The sequence below is a fragment of the Bos indicus genome, chromosome 9 (genome assembly GCF_029378745.1).
Source record: "Bos indicus isolate NIAB-ARS_2022 breed Sahiwal x Tharparkar chromosome 9, NIAB-ARS_B.indTharparkar_mat_pri_1.0, whole genome shotgun sequence".
In the NCBI taxonomy this organism is placed as follows: domain Eukaryota; kingdom Metazoa; phylum Chordata; class Mammalia; order Artiodactyla; family Bovidae; genus Bos; species Bos indicus.
Window position 1 is genome coordinate 18,900,068 of NC_091768.1, and position 24,337 is coordinate 18,924,404.

General features: G+C 36.9%; 1 protein-coding gene and 1 non-coding gene across 6 annotated transcripts in view; both read right to left on the reverse strand.

The window, feature by feature from the left end:
- Window positions 1-24,337, reverse strand: part of PHIP (pleckstrin homology domain interacting protein) — a 128,497-nt gene that overhangs the window by 76,129 nt on the left and 28,031 nt on the right. For all 5 annotated transcript variants that reach the window (XM_070795765.1, XM_070795767.1, XM_070795766.1 and 2 more), the window contains exon 7: window positions 14,833-14,993. In XM_070795765.1, the coding sequence (XP_070651866.1) occupies window positions 14,833-14,993 (161 nt within the window). The remainder of the gene's footprint in view (window positions 1-14,832; window positions 14,994-24,337) is intronic.
- Window positions 17,374-17,480, reverse strand: LOC139185039 (U6 spliceosomal RNA). The gene has a single exon (XR_011568624.1). It is a non-coding gene; the product is annotated as a U6 spliceosomal RNA (small nuclear RNA).

The following is a 24,337-nucleotide window of genomic DNA, read 5'->3' on the forward strand; positions in this document are numbered from 1 at the left end:
GAACATTTCAAAGGCTGTAGGTTAGAACTCTACAAATATTCCAATCTAATTTGTTACAAAATCCACACACACATAATTTTATCTGACATTAGAAAGTACTTAGAGAATCTAAAACAGCAAGGGCACAGAGAAGTATCTGCTTCTAAAAACTAAGGCACCATTTGGCTCTGACCTACATTCCCAACAAAAAAAAAAATTTTAGGTATACCAACACAGGTAGAATGCACACGAAGAATAAAATCATGTCATCCCCTTATTTCTTATGTATCTGAATAAGTCTGCTTTATATTCTATCTTCCATGTTAACAAACAGAAAACAAACAAAAAAATGCACACATCTTTTTGACCAAAATGCGAGCTTTTATGAAAAAGACAGGGGGCAACCTGTTATCTGAAAGTCAGTTTCCAGTGACTTTTCACCAAATAAAACTGAACAGAAAGTCCCACTATATTATGAATGTATTAAGTTCACTATTGGAAAAGACTCTGATGCTGGGAGGGACTGGGGGCAGGAGGAGAAGGGAACGACAGAGGATGAGATGGCTGGATGGCATCACTGACTCGATGGACATGAGTCTGAGTGAACTCCGGGAGTTGGTGATGGACAGGGAGGCCTGGCGTGCTGTGATTCACGAGGTCGCAAAGAGTCGGACACGACTGAGTGACTGAACTGAACCTTATTTTATAATTCTGCTTTATTTTGACACATACAAAAAAAAAAAATCCCCCACAATATTGCCCCCCCTCAAAAAAACACTGTACACAATTTGCTTTAGTGTGTACTATCCCAATTAACCTTTCTTTTCTTCCATTAAATTACAGGAGAGAAAGTTTTCATCTTACTTTCAGGGAAATCTCTCTTCACCGTCCTCTTCTATGGTATAAAGCAGTACACTGTCCCCAACCCTCATCCCCGATCCCCAGAACTCCTGGCAGAATTTCAAACAAAATCTGAAAGCATCCTCAGGCAATTTCTATCTCATGAATCATTATTTGTGATCATCTATTTTTATGTGAATATGAAACTAAATATGATCTGACAAATTCAACTAAGTTCTTTTAAAATGACTATCAGAAACACAGGGATTGAACCCAGGTCTCCCACGTTGCAGGTGGATTCTTTACCAGCTGAGCCACAAGGGAAGACCATCAGAAACACAAGTACACATAATTGCTTGAAAAGCAGTGTAGACAAGGAGAAAAATCAAATTTACCAGGAAAATATTCTTAAAAGCACCATAAATGTGTTTAAGTTGCACGTGAGGACTGATAAAACTATTCCTTATAAAAGACCAAAAAGACCAAACTGTAAAGAAGAACTTGAACAGATGATCATTCTTTACAGAAGCATATGTCAAATGTTAGTAAAGTCTATAATAAACCAAAGAATAGAACATTACAGTCTTTCAATCAAAACGTTAAAAGAGTTACAGACATGAAAGCAAAAGTAACGTCACTTAAATGGAGAAAGAAAAGAAAGAGTTGGAAAACACAGGCGCAGGCGTCGGCCTCGGCAGGAAGGACACATGGGCTCTGAGGCCTCATGGAGGAGGAAGAGTTATGGCGGACGTGGCAACTGTAAAGCAAGCAGCAAAGAAATTTGATGATTCTAACCTCAGCACCAAGCCAAACATCTGAGGGTTATTTCCCAAAAGTGGAGAAGAGGGAAACAAAAGAAGGAACCAAAAAAAGTGAGAAAAGTTTTAAAATGTGGTAGAATCTTATAAGCAATAAGGGAAAAATCCTGGAAGCAACAGTGAACTTTCAGCTAAAATTAGACAACATGATTTCATAAAAAAACCTGAACTGACAAGGTTTTTAAACAAAGTTCTAATGCCCAGGGGAAAGAGAAGTATTCACTTATTTTCAGTAATACATAGATACTGCTGCTAGGACTGAGGATTGGCAAGGTAGTGGGAAAAGCTGGGACTATGAAGTATAAGTGGGAAATTAAAAACAAAAATTAAGCTGCAAAGGTTTTATCTGAGGAAGGTCATAGAGGGTAGAATTTTAAATGCCTGTTAAGGAGTATGAATTTAACCTGGCAAGGGAAGTTAATGAAGAATTTTAAGCAGACAAGACATAAAAGTGAGTAAAGTCACTGAGTAGTGTCTGACTCTTTGCGATCCTATGGACTGTAGCCCACCAGGCTCCGTCCATGGAATTTTCCAGGCAAGAGTACTGGAGTGGATTGCCATTTCCTTCTCCAGGGGATCTTCCTGACCTAGGGATCAAACCCGGGTCTCCTGCATTGCAGGCAGACGCTTTACCATCTGAGCCACCAGGGAATCCCAATATTTAATATTAAAATATTAAATATTCCTGTGTGGCAGGGTTTCAGGTGGTTTTTCAATTTTCTTCTCTTTGTCCACTGAAAACTTCTATAAGGAGTATGATTTCCATATAGTAATAATGGAAATTTAAGTTATTTAAAATATTATTATAATAATGATGGTTGGACAAAGAACCTGATGTTAAAAAATTGCTATCATCCCACAAATACAGGATAGGTTTATGAGTACATAGGAAAAAAGCAGATGGAAAGTGATGAATCTATGATGGCAAGTAGAGATTTTAGAATAATGGGTCATAATTGAAAATACCATCCATTCTGTGATTCAAAGATACGTAAAGCAAACCCAAATCATACTACAAAGATTACTATCCACAGCTGAGAATATTCTGAAATGTAAATTCTCACATGTAAAATCTGATCTGTTGGAATTTCATTTCAATGCACTGAATTGTATCAGTTTCTTTAGGTGTAGAAGATACAATAGAAAATCAGCACTTCAAAACCTAACAAATGTAAGTTCAAAATGGAGAGAATGGAATAATAATGATTAAATAAACTCTGGTCCATCCATACAATGGAATACTCCTCCACAATAAAAAAGGTACCAACTAGAAATGCAATACCTTAAATGTATTTAAAGGGTATTATGCTTAATGAAAAAAGCCACTCTTAAAAAGTTACATACTATGTGCTTTCATTTACATAATATTCTCAACATGATAAAACTAGAGAGATGCAGAGCAGATTGGCAGTTGCCGGGCATGCAAATATAAAAAGTAGCACAAGGGAGTTACTTGGTGGGGATGGAACGGTTCTGCATCTTGGTTGTGATGGCAGTTACATGAACCTACACATGGAATAAATTTGAATAGAACTATGCATGCACACACACACACGTGTACAAATGTTGAGAACGGATGATCTGTAGCCTTGTTAACAATGCTGCAACAATGTCTATTTCCTAGTTTGATACTGTACTCCAGCTATGTAATATGTCACCAGTGGGGACAGCTGAAGGAAGGTACATGAAAGGCTACATGGGATTCTGTACTATGTTTGCAACTTCGTGTGAGTCTATAATTATTTCAAGACTAAAAAAAACTTTAAACACGTCTAAATTGGTACATAGACACATTTTATCTTTCTTCTTTAGCAAATGGGAAATTTCTCATATTTAATTTTAAACTAATACCATATAAGGGTGACCACCGTACTAAGTATTATAGCATAGGAAATGCTCCTTTAAGAATTGGTATATGAGAGGGACTTTCCTGGTAGCCAGTGGCTAAGACTCTGCACTCCCATTGCAGGAGAAGAAGGCAATTGCACCCCACTCCAGTACCCTCTCCTGAAAAATAACATGGATGGAGGAGCCTGGTGGGCTGCAGTCCATGGGGTCGTGAAGAGTCGGACACAACTGAGTGACTTCACTTTCACTTTTCCTTTCATGCATTGGAGAAGGAAATGGCAACCCACTCCAGTGTTCTTGCCTGGAGAATCCCAGGGATGGGAGAGCCTGGTGGGCTGCCGTCTATGGGGTCGCACAGAGTCGAACACGACTGAAGTGACTTAGCAGCAGCAGGGAACTAGATCCCACAGACCACAACTAAGAGTTCACATGACACAACTATAAGATCCTGCATGCTACAATTAAGACCTGGCAGAGCCAAATAAATGAAAATATTTTTTTAAAGAACTGATATGTGAGAACAAAGATGGAAAATAGGAACCTGATGCAAAATGTACCCAGTGAAGAAATGGAAAGGCCAAACACAAATAAAACTAAGTTAACTATATTCTTTTTAAAAAAGTTAGGATTGGGCCGAGATTAAGGGAGGGCTTAGCTGCTATTTTCAAATGCAGTATTTTTGTTCCCTTTCCAGAAACCAGATGTAACTTTAGGTCAGAGCGTATTAAAATGAGCCACTTCTGAACCAGCAGAGTCCAGGCCCCAGGGCCTGCTGTGAAAGCCCCGGCAAAGGTCAGGTCTTGGTCCACGTGACACTCCTTCCCATGCCATTCCTAGGTGCTCTGCCACAGCAAAGGTTATCTGTACTCCTAAAAAAACAGGAATGTTGCACTGGCCTTCAGCCAGCAGAGGCTCAGCGAATAGGATATAATTTCAGAGCAGATTTATGGGAAGTTGCCGGTGTTGGGACTAAAAATCTGGTTTGAGATCAAGCCCTGAGCTTTTGGAGTGGGAGCACTGAATTCCAAGACCCTAGACTACCAGAGAACTAACCATAGGGACTATCAACTAGTTAGAACTCACACAAAGGAAACCACCTGGTTACAACACCTGGAATCACTCAATCGCCAGTAGCACCCTGTGCCTGACGACTCGCCTAAACAACAAACAAAACAAAAATACAAACCTAATCATCAGCAGACAGGATAACCACCTCTCTCAGCCTTGCCCATTACAGGAAAAACAAACACACAAGCAAACAAACAAAAAACAAACTCAGCACAAATCTCACCCTCTACAAGCTTACACAAACCACAGGACCAACCTTAGGAGGGCAGAAACCAAAAGGAAGAAACAATTTAAAGCCTGGGAAAAGGAAATCTCAAACACAATAAGTTAAAAAAAATTAATAATGAAAAGGCAGAGAAAGACTACACAAATGAAGGAACAAATTAGAAACACAGAAGTCCAAATAAATGAAGAGGATATAGGAACTACCTAAAAAAGAATTCAGAAAAAAATAAATAAATAAATAAATAAAAAAGAATTCAGAATGATAGTAAAAATGATCAAAAACCTTGAAAACATAATGAAGAAAATGCAAGAATCAATTAACAAAGACCTAGGAGAATTAAAGAATAAACATACACACACAAACAACACAATTACTAAAATTAGAAATACTCTAGAAGGAATCAATAGCAGAATATCTGAAGCAGAAGAACACACCAGTGAGCTGGAAGATAAAATGGTGGAAATATAAACTTCTGAAGAGCAGAATAAAAAAGAATGAAAAGAACTGAGGATAGTCTCAGAGACCTCTGGGACAATATCAAAAGTACCAACATTCAAAAACGACAGAATGATCTCTGTTCATTTCCAAGGCAAACCATTCAATATTGCAGTAATCCAAGTCTATGACCCTACCAGTAATGCTGAAGAAACTGAAGTTGAATGGTTCTATGAAGACCTACAAGACCTTCTAGAACTAACATCCAAAAAAGATGTCCTTTTCTTTATCGAGGACTGGAATGGAAAAGTACGAAGTCAGGAAATACCTGGAGTAACAGGCAAATTTGGCCTTGGAGTACAGAATGAAGCAGGGCAATGGCTAATAGAGTTTTGCCAAGACATGGTTACTCTAATATTTTAACCGCAAGTGTTAAGAAATATATAAGCGGGTGAAAACTGAAGATGCTTTTTTTGGAATTCATTTTTAAATCAAATTATTATGCTAGTGGTTAATGCCAAACAAATATAAAAGGTAGCACTGGATCATTAGTTTCACTTTTCAATAATGTAAAATTGTCATAATTACCATGATATATAGATATATAGATAAATGACATGTTTATCAATTATCTGTGTACTGAGTATAAAGATATCAAAAAGAACATGTAGCTTTAGCTTACATAAATCCCCAAATGAGCTATATCAAATTTACAGTTTTCTCTTACATGTCAAGATATCCTGTCAATGAAAAGATAATGCCAAGAAAGCTGAAAAAGTAACTTTTCTCTATCCTGAAAAAACAACAGTGCAGATTATCACTTGTAAAAAGACTTGATAAAGGGTGGAACTTAAACTTATGAATTTAAAGTACCCTATAAATTTTCTTTTTCCATAGCCACAGTAATAAAGCCAAGTGCCTTTAAAAACGATCAACATGCTCTGTAGCTTAGGGCAAAGGAAGGAAACTGAATCAGACATTTACTCTGGAATCACTGTTATTTCTTTAATATTTTTAAGCGGACTATGGAAATGGCACCAATGACCTTTCCTTCTAGAATTTAACTGGATCTCTTACACAGCAGGTAATCACCTACCCGCCCTTTCCTTCTTAGTCTATCCCAAAGAAGTCCCTATTTTGTGAATCCCTTTTAGAAACTACAAAGTTTCATCAAAATAAAAAGTGTGAGAGGCAAATTTCAGATAAGTAAAAATGAACACTGACATTCTCCGCAAATAAAAATGAACGCTGACATTCTCCATATTTAAAGCCCAGGAATTAAATATGTATATACAAAAGCAATATGTATATACATTTGCTTTTGTATTCTCATCAAGAAAAATTCCACAGATCTGTGACATGGCTTTCTACTTTGTTGAGCACTTGGGTATTAAAATTCATCTTAAAATCTACAAAAAAATGTCCCACCTACTGACATGAAAGCTTTACGAAACAACTCAGATACAGGGTCTTCAATCATCTATATTCTATGTAAAAACTAAAGCAGAATCTGAAGTCAACTTTCAAGTTTCTGGAAGACAAGTTTTAAAGGGCTTAATTAAACTATTTAAGTATATATGTAAACATTTATTTAAACTGAAACCTGTAAGATTAGCTGTTAACTACTATATGAACTATTTAATGATGAAGAAAAGTACTTTACAACATGGAACAGTAAATGACAAAGAATTGTTGACTTCTGCAAGGAGAAAACCACACACACTTGGGCAACAGTACAGAAAAAGGTTAATTGTGGTCATACCACCTTAGAGTTAAAAAGCAGACCTGTAAATTTTTCCCTGCTAAAAGAGAAGCATCAATTGAACATACCAACCAACGATTACTGCTCTGGCATGAAGATAAAAGAAATCAGGTGATTATTAAACTTAGAGTATCTTGGAGAATCTGGGAGTCCTTGGCAGAATCAACAAAGAGAATTCTAATTTCTCTTGCTACTGCTACATGGCTTATGAGTCAGATTTCACCTCCTGATGTCATCAGAACAAACAGAATTAAATGTTAAAAACATCATGTATATGGTTATGCATACTATAATGTCATTTTGTTTTCAAGAGAAAAAGTAGCCTTATTTGTCTGCTTAGTCGCTCAGTTGTATCCAACTCTTTGCAACCCCACACACTGTAGCCCACGAGGTTCCTCCGTTCATAGGGATTCTCCAGGCAAAGACACTGGAATGGGTTGCCATGCCCTCCTTCAGGATATCTTCCCAACCCAGGGATCAAACCCAGATCGCCCACATTGCAGGTGGATTCTTTACCATCTGAACCACCAGGGAAGCCCTTAGTAGTCTTTATTTATCTGAATAACAATTCATTTATTTGGGCAGCTAAAAACTGCTTATACTTTAAATTTAGTTCAATGTATTTTCTAGAAGAGGCCACTGATTTTCTTACCAATCTATCAGACCTATATTTCATTTCCCTTACAAATTACCCTAAACGTTGGAGTCAATCATCTCAACACAGGCTGAATTGTCTTACTCCTTGTCTATCCTTGTCTATCTAAACCACCACTGACTAACCTTTTATCAACATAATCATCATTTGCTCTCATCCTGCTCCCAGATGCCAAGTACCATTATGGAAAAGAAGACAAGCACACTAATTCTGCAGCACTGCAAATTCACAGCTCCTGTTTATTTGGATGGCTAAGGCTAATCAGCAACCCTTTTTGGCCCCTATTCATCACACTTTCCCTATTACCAGGTTTTATCATTCATCTCCAGGGAACTCAGTCCCATTCCCCAACCAACACTCTTCACCATGTAAAATACTTCACTTTGAAAAACAGAATCTGTTCATTGTAAACCTAATTATCTTTCTAAACCGTCCACATAAACTGCTCTTAATCTATTTATTCACTTATCTATCCTCCAGAAAGACCACTGCACATCAGTTATCTCCTCTTGTATCTGCTCTTCTAGTTCCTTACCCCGACCCAGTTTTCAAAAATTTATCTTCTTATAAATTACCATATTCTAGCTCTCCTTTCCATTATTACCAAACTTACTAAATATATAGTATCATCCTTACACTACCTCCCATGTACTTTGAAAAAGCAATTTTGCATTTCAAACTTATGGGAGTTTCAAGATCAGTACCAATGTCTTCTATCACCCAGACACATCAACTATTAACAATTCACTGCATTTGCTCCATCACTGCCTTTCTTTTCTTTCTCTCCATATAATACACCTACAGACTTGATGCCCAATCACTTCTAAATATCCCAGTGTGCATTCCTCTAAAACAAGGACATACATCTCCATACACTGGGGAAATTAATACTGATAAAAATGCCATCCAATCCACAGGCCCCATTCAAATTTTGTCAACTATCCTGACATTGTTCCCTTTTCTTTTTTGGCCTAGGGTCCCATATAGCAGAGAAGGCAATGGCACCCCACTCCAGTACTCTTGCCTGGAAAAACCCAGGGAGCCTGGTGGGCTGCAGTCCATGAGGTTGCTAAGAGTCAGACACGACTGAGCGACTTCACTTTGACTTTTCACTATCATGCATCGAAGAAGGAAATGGCAACCCACTCTAGTGTTCTTGCCTGGAGAATCCCAGGGATGGGGGAGCCTGGTGGGCTGCCGTCTATGGGGTCGCATAGAGTCGGACACAACTGACGTGACTTAGCAGCAGCAGCAGCAGCCCATATAGCAATACGTGTTATATCGTCACTTCAATCTCTTCAATCTGGAGTATTTCCTGAGGCTTTCTCTATGTTTCATGTCCTCAGAAGTTTATTAAAAACACAGACTTTATATTCTGTCAGATCATACTGTCTTGGTAGGAACCCCACAGACAAGATGCTGTGTTTTCCTCCATGTACCACTTCAGAGGATATGCAATGTCAACCCCCATCCCACCACTACTGAAGTTAGTAACTTTGTCATGTGAAATGTTTCCCGTATTTCCCCCCTAGAAAGTTCCAATTTCCCCCTTTCTATTAAATTAGTATCTTGTGGGAACATACGCTAGATTACGCCAAGATCTTCAAACCAGTATCAACCAATCTACCCTCCATCGATGACCACTATGATAGCTGCCAAACCAGCATGCTTTCTGTAACTATCAGTTGGCATTCTACCGTAAATAAGCAGTTTCCCTTTTTCTCACTTATTTACAAATTTACATCAGTATAGACTCAAGGATGCCTACTTTAGTCAGTGGTCATAAATAATTCAGTCAAGGTCCTACCCGTCCTCATGGAACTTCTTTAATAAGAAAATACAATTAAAGCTAATTTTAAAAATTAAGAATTTCAGACAGTGATAGATATTATAAGAAAAACACAGTAAGGTAACGTGACAGACAATGATACAGTATGGGGAGGGAAGGCAGACAGCGAAGTCTATGCAGTGTTTGACCAGAGCTGCTAAAAAAAGGAATAAGCCACAACAATATTTCGGAGAAGATGATTCCAGGCAAAGGGAATAGATAGTACAAAGTCTTTAAGCCATAAATGGGCTTTGCAAGTTTGAAACACAGGAAAGACTATTGTAAATGAAGCACCGTAGGAGGACAGAATTCATCTTATGGACATTTTTATACATGTATCTTCCTTAACAAAAGTTTCTTACAAGAAAGGACATTATTCACTTCTGGATCTCTAACTGCCTGGCTCATTCATTCATCTTTCTTTTTTGTCATATGCCTACTGTATACACCAGATACAATGCACTACAGATCTAAAAAGGTTTGAGAAAAAGGATTTGTTGTCAGGAAGTTCACAGCTTAATAGAGACCGACCCCTAAACAAATTCACTGCAACAGAGGACCATACAGTATGTCCAGGGGAGTACCCCACATTCAGAAAACAGCCTGTTACTGTCAAGCTTTTTGAAAGACTACTCTATACTGTCTCTTTAAATTTTCAATTCCCAATCTTTCCTTAATGCACTACAATCTCACTCCTTTCCCTAAAACTTAAAATAAAGATTTTTTCCTTAAGGTCACTAATAGCCTTGCCAAATCCAAAAGATGCCTTTCAGTTCTAATTTTACTTTAGGTTTCTATCTTTAGTAAAATACAAATCCTCTGGCTTTTAAGACACCACATCTTTTTTTCTCCTGTGGCCTCTAAGGCAACTCTTTCTCAGTTTTAATTACTGACTCCTCTTCTTGTTTAGTTTGCTTTAAAGTTGAAGACTCAGACTTCTTACATTACATACATGAGGTAAAATGATCAACTTCCATATTCAATGATTCCCAACTTGAATCTTCTAGCCTAGATCTCTCCTGCACTCCCACTGCCTGCTGAGCATTTCTACTTGGCAATCTATGTGTGGATCTCAAATTCAACACGTCCCAATCTTCACGAACTTCTCCACTTAAATCCCTACCACAGTAAATAACATGGCTTTCTAACCAGCTGCACAAGTTAAAACACATGTCACTTCATATTGCCTCTCAATTCCTCCCCACATGCAAATAAACCTCTTAAACCCTAGTTCTATTTTTAACCTATTAATTCCATCCCTACTCCCACTGTGACTCTCATGGATCACTCCTAAAACCTTTTTACCAATACCTCTGGATATCGACTTAGCTTTAATTCATCCTCTACAAAATGCCAGAGAAGGCAATGGCACCCCACACTACTCTTGCCTGGAAAATCCCATGGACAGAGGAGCCTGGTAGGCTTCAGTCCATGGGGTCACTAAGAGTCAGACACGACTGAGCAACTTCACTTTCACTTTCCACTTTCATGCATTGGAGAAGGAAATGGCAACCCACTCCAGTGTTCTTGCCTGGAAAATCCCAGGGATGGCGGAGCCTGGTGGGCTGCTGTCTATGGGGTCGCACAGAGTCGGACACGACTGAAGCGACTTAGCAGCAGCAGTAGCAGCTACAAAATGCTCAACAGAACATTAAAAAGAGAAATTCTACTCACTCCTCTAAAGCCATCATTTTTGTTCCATGCCTTCAGGGAAGAACCCCCTTCAAATGTCACAAAAGAATCTTGACTTTGTCCTCCAATAATATCTCTAACTCTTGCTTAACAGTGGTCTATATGTATTTTTCGCCATGTCAAGTAATACACAATTGTATGTTATATTCTTCCAATGATTGTAAATGCCTTTCCTTAAACTGTGGAATATCCAGCTTGGCTCAGTTCAAAGTGTCACTTCTCAAGGAAGTTCCCCTTACCATCTCCTACCACCCCCTGAATTAGGTACCTCTCTCCTAGGATACCTCAGCATTTTGTGCTGCCTCTATCAAGCCTCTCATCACATCACATCAACACTGTGTTGTTGATCATCTATGAACTCTCATCAGTAACTGTAGCTGCCATTTCAATATTCTAAGTGTTTAGAAAAGTGTACACCACCTAAAAGACCAAAGTTCATTAAGGGAGTGAATAAACTCATAGTATTTATTACAAATTATTGAGTATGGAAATTATTTTATGCTCTTTTGCCTTAATTTGGAGAGATATACTTTATGTTTTTGAGAAACGAAATCTTTTTACGTGGTCCTCAACATACATTTAGGAGTGAATGGCTTACTCTTGAGAGAATTAACTCTGTTTTTCTTTAGTAAATATTATTTGACACAATGATTCTGAAACCAAGTAAACAGATTTAGAAAACTAAGAGAATTAGGGAACAGTCAGACTTGGCGATTACACGGTCTCCCTCCCTGGGCTCTTCTCATTATTCTACTGGGAAACGTCCATTATTAAAATATTCTAGTACAAAATACTGGATAATTTTCCTAACACAGAATTTCACTTATCAATCACAATGATTTCAGTTTCAATCTTGTATAGCATTTATTAAAAAGAAAGATTTTAGGTAAGAAAATAAAATGGATACAATTTATTTAAATCTATCTATAGAATTAAAAGCAGCTTCTCCCTTTGTATCCTGTTCTATACTAATTACATACACCATTTCATGTAATCCCACAAAAAAACCCTGTGGGACTGATACTACTATTATCTACTTTACTAGTATTATCTATTTCCCTGCCTTTTTTAAAGAGCTGAGAACATTGTAGGTGAAAGGGTGAGGCAGCCTTTGTAAACTGCACTGCTAGTGCATGGCAACACTGCGAGCTGAACTGAGAGTCCCCTGATGCTGAAGCTGATGCTCTGAACCACAGGACTATACCACCTCTAGTTGTGCTTGCCCAAAAGCACTCAAAAGTCCATTGGAATTAGTCCCTTGGAAAAAGTTTTCAAATACATCTAACACTAGAAGTTAATGACAAGTGTACAAAGTCTAAGATACCAAATACATAAGAAGAAAATACTGAGTCATCCACTACTGAATTGTTCTTCTAGGAAGTAACAAGAGTGTGCGGCCCCTCACAGGCATCTTTCATCGTTCAGTCAAAACCTACGATCCTGAAGTCTTATCCTATTTGCTTTTAAGACTGGATTTCAAAGCATTAGTTAGTGGCTAGTGTGTTTCCAGGGGAATAAAAGAATGTGAACACATATATTCTCTAACTCCACCTGAAGTGATAACAAGATAAAAATACAAAGAAATTTTAAATAACAATGATCTCATATTTTGGCATTTATCACAAGGTAACATTTTGGAATTTGTCACTGCAAATCACCAGTAAAAAATTACAAACGAGACTGTAAGTTTGGCACAATTTGAAAATTATATCACATACACAAAACATCAGCATTTTTAGATTCTTGATAAGACCACATAAAACAGTACAGTGATAATTTTCTTCCCTTTATTTATGTATCTTCAATTAAAGGAAAACAATCAGAAAACAGTTTCTTCTTAACGTATCATTCTTGTTCCCCCAAAATCAAATGCTCTTAAAACTAGGAATTAAGTTTTTAGAATAAGGGCTGCAGTTTTTCTCCACCCCCCCCTGTACAGGGCCAGATAACAATTATCTTAGGCTTTGTAGGCAATACAGTCTGTCATAACTACCCAACTCCACGTTGTGGTACAAAAGCAACCCAGACAATGTGAAAAACTGAGTGCATCTGTGTTTGAATAAAACTTTATATACAAAACCAGGCAGTGGGCTAGATTTGACTCATGGGTAGTAGTTCACTAAAGCCAGGTTCAGAACACTCTCCCAGCTCTATGCCTACTAATCTACTACTGTAAGATAGCAACAGCATTATTACTCACTGGATTTTTCCCTCAAAAAAGTATAAGAAATTATGTGTCTAATTCAAATCAATATACACACAATGCTTCATAAAGTATGACAAATTAATGCCTACCATCTCTCTCATTTTCAAAGAATTCCTTTCAAAGACATCAAAAAATTAAGAAGTTATAGATATTTTTTATAATTTCAGTATATGGCATAACTTAATGCCAAAATGAAATATAAACACAATGTAATGCTTCTTTCTCATTCATTCTATTTATTATTATTTTTGAAAGAATCCTTCTAACATTAGAAATGCCTAATTTACTATATGTTTTGAGAGCTAAATTTAAATAATAATATGTTGAACTAACTCTAAAGATAATTTTCCATTACCATTTGAGAGCAAGTTACTGTTGCAAGTATATCAAGGACTTCAGCAAATATAGGGATAACTGTTCCTCACTCTGAAGATAATAACCTGTCAGAAAATTTTGAAAATTTCACTTTTATTCTGCTTCATAAAGAATAGCAGACATAAAAGAGGAAATGAAAGGGAGAATACTAACATATACGAAATGATCTGCAAATGCCTGAAGAGGATTCTAGAACCAGGAAAAAAATAAGTATGGAAATCCTTTCCCACATCCTGCCATTTAGCTGTTTTACAGATGACTGAGTGTATGGGTAAAGGAGAGAAAGTAGATATAAATAAATCTCAGTTTACAAGCATATCTACTTAAAAGAGGAATCTATAATTGTTGTGACTGTATAAAATTCGCAGCTGCTCTCTTCAAAGACAGACATAGGAATTTCCATGTTAACTTCAATTTCCCATAGGAACCCCGTGAATAAGTGCATACCTTCAGCCCAGTATTTCACGTAAGTAATATTTAATTATAAGTACAACCACTGTAGTGTAGTATTACCCTTAGTGGATATAATAGTTAAGGCACCTAAAAAGAAATTGAAATACTTCCAAAAGCAATTTTCTCACTTAAAACCTGAAAAGCTCTGCTTTTCTCCATTCAACAAGTTAAAAGAAAACAGTAACAAACCCAAAGAGATTCTTTGAACGCCAGATATACTGAAGGATGAGGTTCTAAAGATAAAAGGTAATAAGCTTACATATGCTCAGACTTTTCCCTATCACCACTTTAAGGGCCATTTCTCAGACTCTAATGTGCTTAATACACTTTGGATAAAATGTCTTTAAGTTTAGAATTAAAACTATTGTATGACATTTTACAAAATGTCAACTGCATTATCTGATATAATGCTGGGAATTACACTCATCCATGAGGACAATAATGTAACTGTGTTACAACATGTCTTTCAAAAACATTTCAAACTTGAAGTCCAATTTTAAGCAACCTTTTGTTACAGACAGGTGTATTATGTGAATTTCTAGTTCTTCAAATTAAAAGGAAAAACAAAGGTTTTGTTTCAAAGTTCAACTATAAGCAACATTTTTGTAATCTCATATATGAATTAACATAATGCTTTAAAAACTTACAGTAAATATCCGTCTGCCAGTTCGATCAAAAGTTACACAGTACACAGACGACAGGTGTCCAAGAATTCTTTTATGCATTTTCATGTGCTGATACACTGCAGTTGGAACCAGTCGCTCAAGTCTGTATTTTCCATTCAGCTTCCTTGAAAACAAAGTATCCGCTACCAAGAAAAGGGGGAAATAAGTATAATTCAGAAATTAATTTTCCTCTTTTAAGAATTCATGTATTTCAATTTCTCATATATTGGTAAAAATAAAGATGCTTTCTAATGCATATGACTCCTAGTTAAAAGTCTTCAAAATAGTAAAGCCCGTTATTTTACCTGAAATAAGTCAAAAGCACTATTATCTTCACTTTACAAACAAGAAAATCTAGTTAAATAACCTGCCTAAAGTCACAAAGTAAGGCATGATGCTAGAATTAAAACTCAGGCTTCTTTACTCTCTACTCTGTCTGAAGTGAAGTGAAGTGAAGTGAAGTCGCTCAGTCGTGTCTGACTCTTTGCGACCCCGTGGACTGTAGCCCACCAGGCTCCTCCATGGGATTCTCCGGGCAAGAACACTGGAGTGGGTTGCCATTTCCTTCTCCAGAGGATCTTCCCACCCAGAGATCGAACCCAGGTCTCCCGCATTGCAGGCGGACGCTTTAACCTCTGAGCCACCTAAAGAGGCTCTTTAAAACCCAGAATGACTGTATGACATTATTTCTTTAAAAGTCTCCTATGAGATAGATTTTCTCATAAAAGCAGTTGAAACTGGATCCGGTGCTTTTTTCTTTTCCACAAACAGCAATTCTTAAACACTCTAAATATGACACGCTGAATGACACTTCTAAAAACTTTGCAACAAATGAAGACAGAGGAATAACTTGTTGCATTAATAATAATAACAATTAAGGGCTTCCCTGGTTGTCTGGTGGTTAAGAATCCGCCTGCCAATGCAGGGGACACAGATTTGATCCCTGGCCTGGGACGATTCCACATGCAGCAAGGCAACTAAGCCCTCGCGCCACAACTACTGAAGTCAGAGCCTAGAGCCCAGCCAGAGAAGCCACAGCAATGAAAAGCCCACGCACCACCAACAGAGAAACCCCCCGTTCTCTGCAATTGGAGAAAGCCCGAGGGTAGTAATGAAGACCCGGCACAGCCAAAAATAAATAAATTTAAAAAAAAAGCTGGGAATCCTGCCGAAGACCTGTACAATGATTCCTTTTCTAGAACCTATTAGCCCTCTTTCTTCACCTCGCCCATTTTAACCCCCATTTAACGCCCATTTCAAGATATGAACGAAATTTACCTCCTGCTCCAAAGCCTGATATGCTGAATTTGGCCGAAGATGTTCCTTTCCATCTTACTTACTACTGTTCTTTGTTTTCTATACCAATAATTACGATGGAATTAGAATTATAAACAAAGAAGGTGCTCAATAAATACATGCTGACTGGTCTGCAGGCACATTTTCACCTGTAGATTATCTTTTAATACAAGGCTTTCTTTTTTCTGACTGTGACTGCCATCTACTTTGGATAATAAGCACTGCAGTTTCTCACATTTAAATTTAGTCCCCCGCCCCCGCCGCCAACCCCCAATTTAAATATATACAAAGTATTGATATTAACAATATTTAACTCCGGTTTAGAGCCTACGATTATGCCCTAAAGTTTATGAAATATAAATCTCTCAGGTGCATCATAAAGAATCTCAGAATATTATCTTATTCACATACAATAAATGTTTGGCTTACACTACATTTACAAGCAAAAAAAGAAAACATTGGGGACTGGCGACAAGGTAGAATACTTTGCAGTTTCTAAAGCAATAAAATATAATTTAAGGAATAATTCCATTGTGCTTACATGATCTTTTCCTACATCAATTATTTTATATTCTGATAAGAGTGCATCTCCTGCTGTTAGAGGACAAGTTCTAGGATACAATCTTTTTGTTGTTGTTGTTCCTTTGACAATTTTTTATGAGTTATTTTTATTTTTTTTCTATCTTTTTTTTTAAATTTTATTTTTAAACTTTACAATATTGTATTAGTTTTGCCAAATATCGAAATGAATCCACCACAGGTATACATGTGTTCCCCATCCTGAACCCTCCCCCCTCCTCCCTCCCCATATCCTCCCTCTGGGTCGTCCCAGTGCACCAGCCCCAAGCATCCAGTATCCTGCATCGAACTTGGACTGGTGACTCGTTTCACACATGATATTATACATGTTTCAATGCCATTCTCCCAAATCTCCCCACCCTCTCCCTCTCCCACAGAGTCCATAAGACTGATCTACACATCAGTGTCTCTTTTGCTGTCTCGTACACAGGGTTATTGTTACCATCTTTCTAAATTCCATATATATGCATTAGTATACTGTACTGGTGTTTTTCTTTTTGGCTTACTTCACTCTGTATAATAGGTTCCAGTTTCATCCACCTCATTAGAACTGATTCAAATGTATTCTTCTTAATGGCTGAGTAATACTCCATTGTGTATATGTACCACAGCTTTCTTATCCATTCATTTGCTGATGGGCATCTAGGTAAAAATATGGAATGCTTCACGAATTTGCGTGTCATCCTTGCGCAGGGGCCATGCTAATCTTCTCTGTATCGTTCCAATTTTAGTATATGTGCTGCCGAAGCAAGCACTCTAGGATACAATCTATTTCAACATCTCTGCTACCTAAGACAAACTGTTGAAAGTTGTTAATTAGTATATTTAGGCTGAAACTAGTTATACAGTAACAGGGATTTGGTAAGTTTCTAATAAACCCTGATATACTTTGCCTTATGCACAGAAATGGCCTGGTGAAAGACGACCACCTGCACTTTAGCTCCAACTGATTTGGAGTCAAGATCACACAAAACCACAGGCATCATCTATCCTGCCAAATGAGAACTCAAATGATCTTATCCAAACACTAAGGATCAATAACATCTCACTTATTGTCTGTTTTATAGAAAATTAAGTGATGACATAGAGCACAGATGTTGACCGTACTGTGTTACCAATACAGTTTAATTCTCTCCACCCCAAATTTACAAACTCAAAATGTCAAATTTTCTTAAAATCTCTATCACTGTTCAGGTACAAAAATATGGTCTTTGGAGGTAACTACGATACCAAAACTAGTATTTTAATTATGATAAGGCACTTTTATATAGGTCAGAATGTTTTAAGATGGATTTTTAATGAAGACTATACTTCAGAGTTGATAAAGCAAAAACTAATTCCCTTAAGAGAAAATGTTACTACTCTCTTAAACAGTTTTTACTGAATCTCTACCTAAACTGGGATTAAACCTTTATTTTCACTTTAAGCGTCAACTGAGAAAAAGAACATCCCTTTCAAAAAGCTACCTTACAGTCAACATTTCAAGAAAACCTTTTTAGAAACATTAAGTCAAATACTGTACTCCATACCACCCTATGTTATGCTTGGCTGCCAATTAACTACTGAGTATTTTTAATGATACTACATCAGCATCCTAAGGGAAAGGGTACCAAACAGAGTCCTTGCTGTCAACCAATTTACACACTTGTACAACAGAACTAAAAGATATGACATACAGGGAAAACAGGATGTAGAGTTCCTAGGTAATAAGCTGGTGGTTCAAACTTGACACGGGGGGTTAGAGAAAAAATACAGGTATGCTTCAGTAGTTGAAGTTCAACTGAGGAGGTTGGATTTGAAGAAGGTCTGACCAGGTCAATTAGGTCAATTAGGCAGAGAAGATGTGGTAGGATTCCCGTTGAATGAACTCACATATTCTTTTACTACACAATTTGCGTAACATCTTGTCTCTCCTACCAGATCTTAAGTATCTTAAGGACAGAAATTTTGCCTTATTCATATTTCCTGCAACTGAGTGTAGTGCCTTTTAAATAAAAAAGTATATAAGTGAATCTTAGTTAATAAGAAGAAACACAAGATGGTTCAATTAAATTTACAGTTTTATGGCAGAAAAGCAAATGGCAATCATTCACTTTCTCAAGAAATTGTTAACAGTAATTGGATTTTTGAGGAAAAAGGAAATGTCTCTTGGATTATAGGAACTCCTTAAATTTTATTAAACCAGAACATCAATTTTTAAAATGAGCATGGTTAAGCAGATATAAGAGGTCACAAAGGAATAAGTTCTTTATATGACATTATTATAGTTTTAACCTTATATCAAGTAACATATATGACTTTTGTTTAAAAGTACATTTATGTTCCCAAGTATGGTGATGGGAAATGTTCTTAAATTAAGCCTGCCAAAGCAAATTTCTATCTTCTTCACTTGGCAAATTCTTTCTTATCCTTCAGGGCCAGTTTAAATGCCACCTCCTCTAGTAAAAAGTGAATTTTACTTTTAAAGTAAAATTTTTTAATTTTAAAAGCAACCTAACCAGTTGCCCTATAGTACCACTCCTGTGTTCAAAACTGCAGTGTTCATTTGATTCACAATAAACACCAAGTTCATCATACATCAGCCTACCAAGACTGCACAATCTTGTGTCCATTATCTGAGCCCTTGACTGGTCTATTCCAACCATTCTAATCACCCCCATTCTTCCAACACATCAGGTAAAGCTCCTAACTTGGGGTCTTTACACCCGCTATTCCCTCTGGCCAGAACACTCTCGCCCCACGTGGCTAATTCCCAGGCTTCCTTCTTCATATCTTTCCTCAAAAGTCTGTCACCTTCTCAATGAAGCCTAACTTGATCAGCCTAGTGAAAATTACAACCCATCCCCTACCACCACTGCTAACTCCTGATGCCCCTATGGAGCTTAGTATCTGCTCTTTTTCCATCATCACCTTTTATTTGCTATTTATGTTTACTGTTTATTTTCTATCTCCCCCTACTACAATATAATAAACTCCACACAGGCACAATTTTTTTTGTCTGTTTTGTTCTTTGATTAGTCTAAACGCTGACCGTGGTGGCTGGCACTTAGTAGAAGCTATGCATTTGGTGGACTTAATAAATTAACTACACAACAAAAAACAATTAGGTTTAGGAATAAAACAAAAATGCATTTCCTTATTGGACAGATTACAGATTCAAAGATTCCATACCATTCTTCCTTTCAACTGCCCTGCTAAATTTACTTAATTTGGAAGCAAAGGGATAGGTAAACATATTTATTCAACCATTCTGAGTGAATGGACAAGTAAAGTGAAATAAAATTTCCAGAAATCACTGCTATTCATTTGTATGATCTATGGAGAAAGAAAAGGAGCAAAAAGTTGTAAGTGTCATTTGTAGCAGCAAATCATTCATAACAGCCTTTGAAACAAAGTCTTTGTGCACAATTTAGAACTAGTTACTAAACAAAATAAACAAAAGACCCACAATTTCTTAAAGTTATTAACAGGTATAACTCTGTATATATCTAGCCAGTAGGGTCTTAACTATTACTTCTGTGCATACATCCTTGGTAAATAAAATTTCCCCACAAGTCATTTCTTTGTAGTTCACACCAAGGTATCTTTTAAGAATTAATTTATTTCTTTAATCATAATACGAATGCATACTTAACGTAGAAAATAAGAATACTGTCTTTACATAATTCTACCACCTAAAGCAATTACACAAAATTTTGCAGAGATTTCCCTCATAAACAGAATTTTAATAGCTATGCCATCCATATTCCTTAATGAAATAAAAACTAGGCTTTAAGTTTGATGGACTTGTATTTAAACATGATACTGTGGAGATTTTAAGCAAGGTACTCTCAACTTCAACTTCTCAAGTCATTCATCCAGAAACATTTTCCACAATATACTTGCTTTTCATACCTGGCTATTCTTTGACATCTCATAATTTCACACATTTACACAGCCAATTTTATCAATATTTTTCTTTTCTTTTGTAACTTGGTATAGTGCTTTAGAATGGTTCTTCTACCAGCCAACAGTATAATAAATATCTACTTAAATTTTCTTCTATGTTTTTGTGGTTTAAATTTCTCACTTAACTCCTTAACATATTCAGAGTTTTGGTAGATGTTACTAGGTGAGTCTCTAAAGATATTGTTTCTCCCCTAAATAATCAACTATTTGTTCCAATCTTTCCACTAACTAACCCTTCTCTATTCTAATAAACTGTGATTTAATTATCGTATATATATTTCTGTACTAACCTACTGAAGGCATGTTTATTTATATACTAGCAATGACAACCCACTCCAGTGCTCTTGCCTGGAAAATCCCATGGACGGAGGAGCCTGGTAGGCTGCAGTCCATGGGGTCGTGAAGAGTCGGACACGACTGGGCTACTTCACTTTCACTTTTCACTTTCATGCATTGGAGAAGGACATGGCAACCCACTCCAGTGTTCCTGCCTGGAGAATCCCAGGGACCGGAGAGCCTGGTGGGCTGCCATCTATGGGGCTGCACAGAGTCGGACACGACTGAAGTGACTTAGCAGCAAAACTTTGGGCTTCCTTCATAGCTCTGTTGGTAAAGAATCTGCCTGCAGGTTAGTGCAGGAGACCAGGGTTAGATTCCTGAGTTGGGAAGATCCCCTGGAGAAGGAAATGGCACCCCACTCCAGTACTCTTGCCTGGAGAGTTCCATGGACAGAGGTGCCCGGTGGGCTACAGTCCACGCAGTCGCAAGAGTTGCACATAAGGTAGCGACTAAATCACCAGCAGCAGCAGCAAAACTTTAAATTTACTAGTGACACTTTAGTATGAATGTGGCTATTCTTCATGTCCTTTAAAAAATATCTTACTCCTGATTTATAATTATATAGTTTGAAGACTACTGAGAAGTTTTTTAAAAATTCACCTGTTGGAAATATAAGCTTAATTTCATTTACCTATAAACAGTTGCCATCTGTCTATCCAGGAACATGGTACTTTCATCCCACAAATGGGCCAAGTTTCCAATGCAGATATTTTAGAAAAAGATAGACATAAGCAGATTTACCTCAGTTTTCCTCACTATACAAATCTGTACCATGTGAATCAAGTTCATGGGAAATCTGTAGACAAATCTCTATCACATGAACCAAGTTTATGAGGAAAAAATGGATAGCTGCCAAAAAAGAGCATCTGCAATAACCTTAGTGACTATATTTTTGAGAATATTAGAAAAACATATGATAAAATCTCTGCAGATAATAAAGAACTAAGGCAGAAATATCATCACCTCCCTCCAAAAGGCCCCCCCTTCTAATAGGTACTTTTTGTCCCAATTTTTTGAAGGTGAAGCGTATTTGTTATACAGTATTATGTAAGTTACAGGTTTACAAAACAGTGATTCACAATTTTTAAAGTCTATACGCCAATTACACTTATTATAAAATATTGGCTATAGTCCTTGTGTTGTCTAATATACCCTATAGCTTACTTTATAACCCTATTCCTCTTAATTCCCTACTCCAACATTGGGCCCCCTCCTTTGCTCTCCCTTGGTAATCACTAGTTTGTTCTCCATATCTATGAGTCTGCTTCTTTTTGTTATATTCACCAGTTTGTTGAATTTTTTAATTCTACATGTAAGTGACATAATCCAGTATCTGTCTTTCTGTCTGACTTATTTCACTTAGCAAAATACCCTACAAGATCAACTGGCTAAGTACTTTAAAAAATGGAGGAATTCCCTGGCAGTCTACTAGTTAGGACTCTGCGCACTCATTGCTGAGGGCCCAGGTTCAGTCCCTAGTGGAGGAATTAAAAGCTCACAAGCCACACAGTGTAGCCAATAAAAAAAAAAATGGACAAGGGCACACGGTGTAACTGCAATGAATTACCCAAGGTCAAAATAAGTCATGTTAAGAAAGATGAATTGAAGAAAAAAATTAAACTTACTATCAATTAACAAAAATGCAGAAAGAAGCTGGGCTTTTGCTGCTGTTGAAGTTTCAACTCTTATGAAAAACATAAAACAATACAGTATCTAGTCCAATGTGGGTTAGCTACTGCAACTAGAGGGCCAGGACTAGTGTCTACCACTTTTGCCAACATGTGAAAGCACAGCCATGCTGGCAGCATAATGAATGCAAAAGAGAGGCAGGTGGCAGTAGATTCCAAAACCTGGAGAATTAAGGTTTGTGCCAGTAGAAGAATTAAAGGAGGATGCAAAAAGAAGAAAGAACATGTACTTCAGAAGGTGCAACTAGACCCTTTTCTGGTAACAAAAAAAGGGTACTCAGATAAGAAACATCAGAATATTTTACCAAAAGACTTTAATTTTTTATCAGCTTTATTTTTGTACTATATTTTGACCAACTTTATTCTGTGATTCTGGTTTTAAAAAAACACTTAGAAAGCTTCCAGAGTTTCTATACATAAAATGCAGAATTAGTTATAACTTGTAATTAATAACCATATAAACAGTTCCTAAATTAAAGTACAAAAGAGTAGATTCTGCAGAATCAGTATCTAGATTTCATTTTAATCTCCACAATCTCTGTTAAATAAAGGCTCTGTCAGAGTTTGGAAACCTACAGAATTAAACTTGAGTAAATTACAAACATACCTCATTTTACTATGCTTTGCTTTAGTGCACTTTGCAGATACTGGAGTGCTTTATTTGCTTTTACAAACTGAAGGTTTGTAACAACTCTGCATTGAGCAAGTCTACTGGCACGGTTTTCCAACGGTATTATTTTCGAAGGCATCTACAGTTCCTTTTAGACATAATGCTATTGCACAATTAATAAACTACAGTACAGTGTGAATAACCTTTACATGCACTGGGAAACCAAAAAATTGGTGTGACTCGCTTTACTATGATATCAACTTCATTGCAGTGGTCTAGAACCCCATCATACCTCTGAAGTCTGCCTGTACAAAAATAATGATAATCATGTAAGCAAAACTACATGAAAATCAACTGTAAAATGATCTACCTCTTTAGACAATAATTAGCTTGCCCAACAAAATAATGCTACATCCACGATCAGAGGCCAATTTCTATAGCAATAATCTTCCAAATTCACAACAAGTCCAAAAAGTTTTCTCTACACGGCATTGGTGATTTCCACTAAATAAAGTATTGTGTGGTAATAAAGTATTTGCTAATGCATAAAATTACATAAAAAAATTTTTTTAAAGGATCACAAAAATGTTTGAATGGAAAGATGATGCAATTGTGCAGGTCACAAAAAACAGCTATCTAATTCCCTAAAAGAAAACTTACGCTAAAACCAAGAATCAAGTATCTTGAGAAAGTACCTATTAAGGAAGATGAAAGTCAACAGTGATTGAAGCTAGAGAGAGGTTCTTATGGGGGCGGCTTCAAGAATCTACTACAAAAAAGTCTTATCTGCTATTCTTGTGGAGGGGAAAAAAGCAACAGAAAACTATTATGATGTGTAGCAGATTTGGAAAATAATAGCTAATATTTACTGAGTGCTTTTACTATGTACCTGACACTGTTCAAGGAACTTCATATACATTCTGATTTAATCCTCATGGATCTTTAAAATGGGTATGACAATTATCCGCGTACTGCGGACACTCCTTACCAATAACAGAACTGAAAGGCAGAATGTAATTTTCCCATT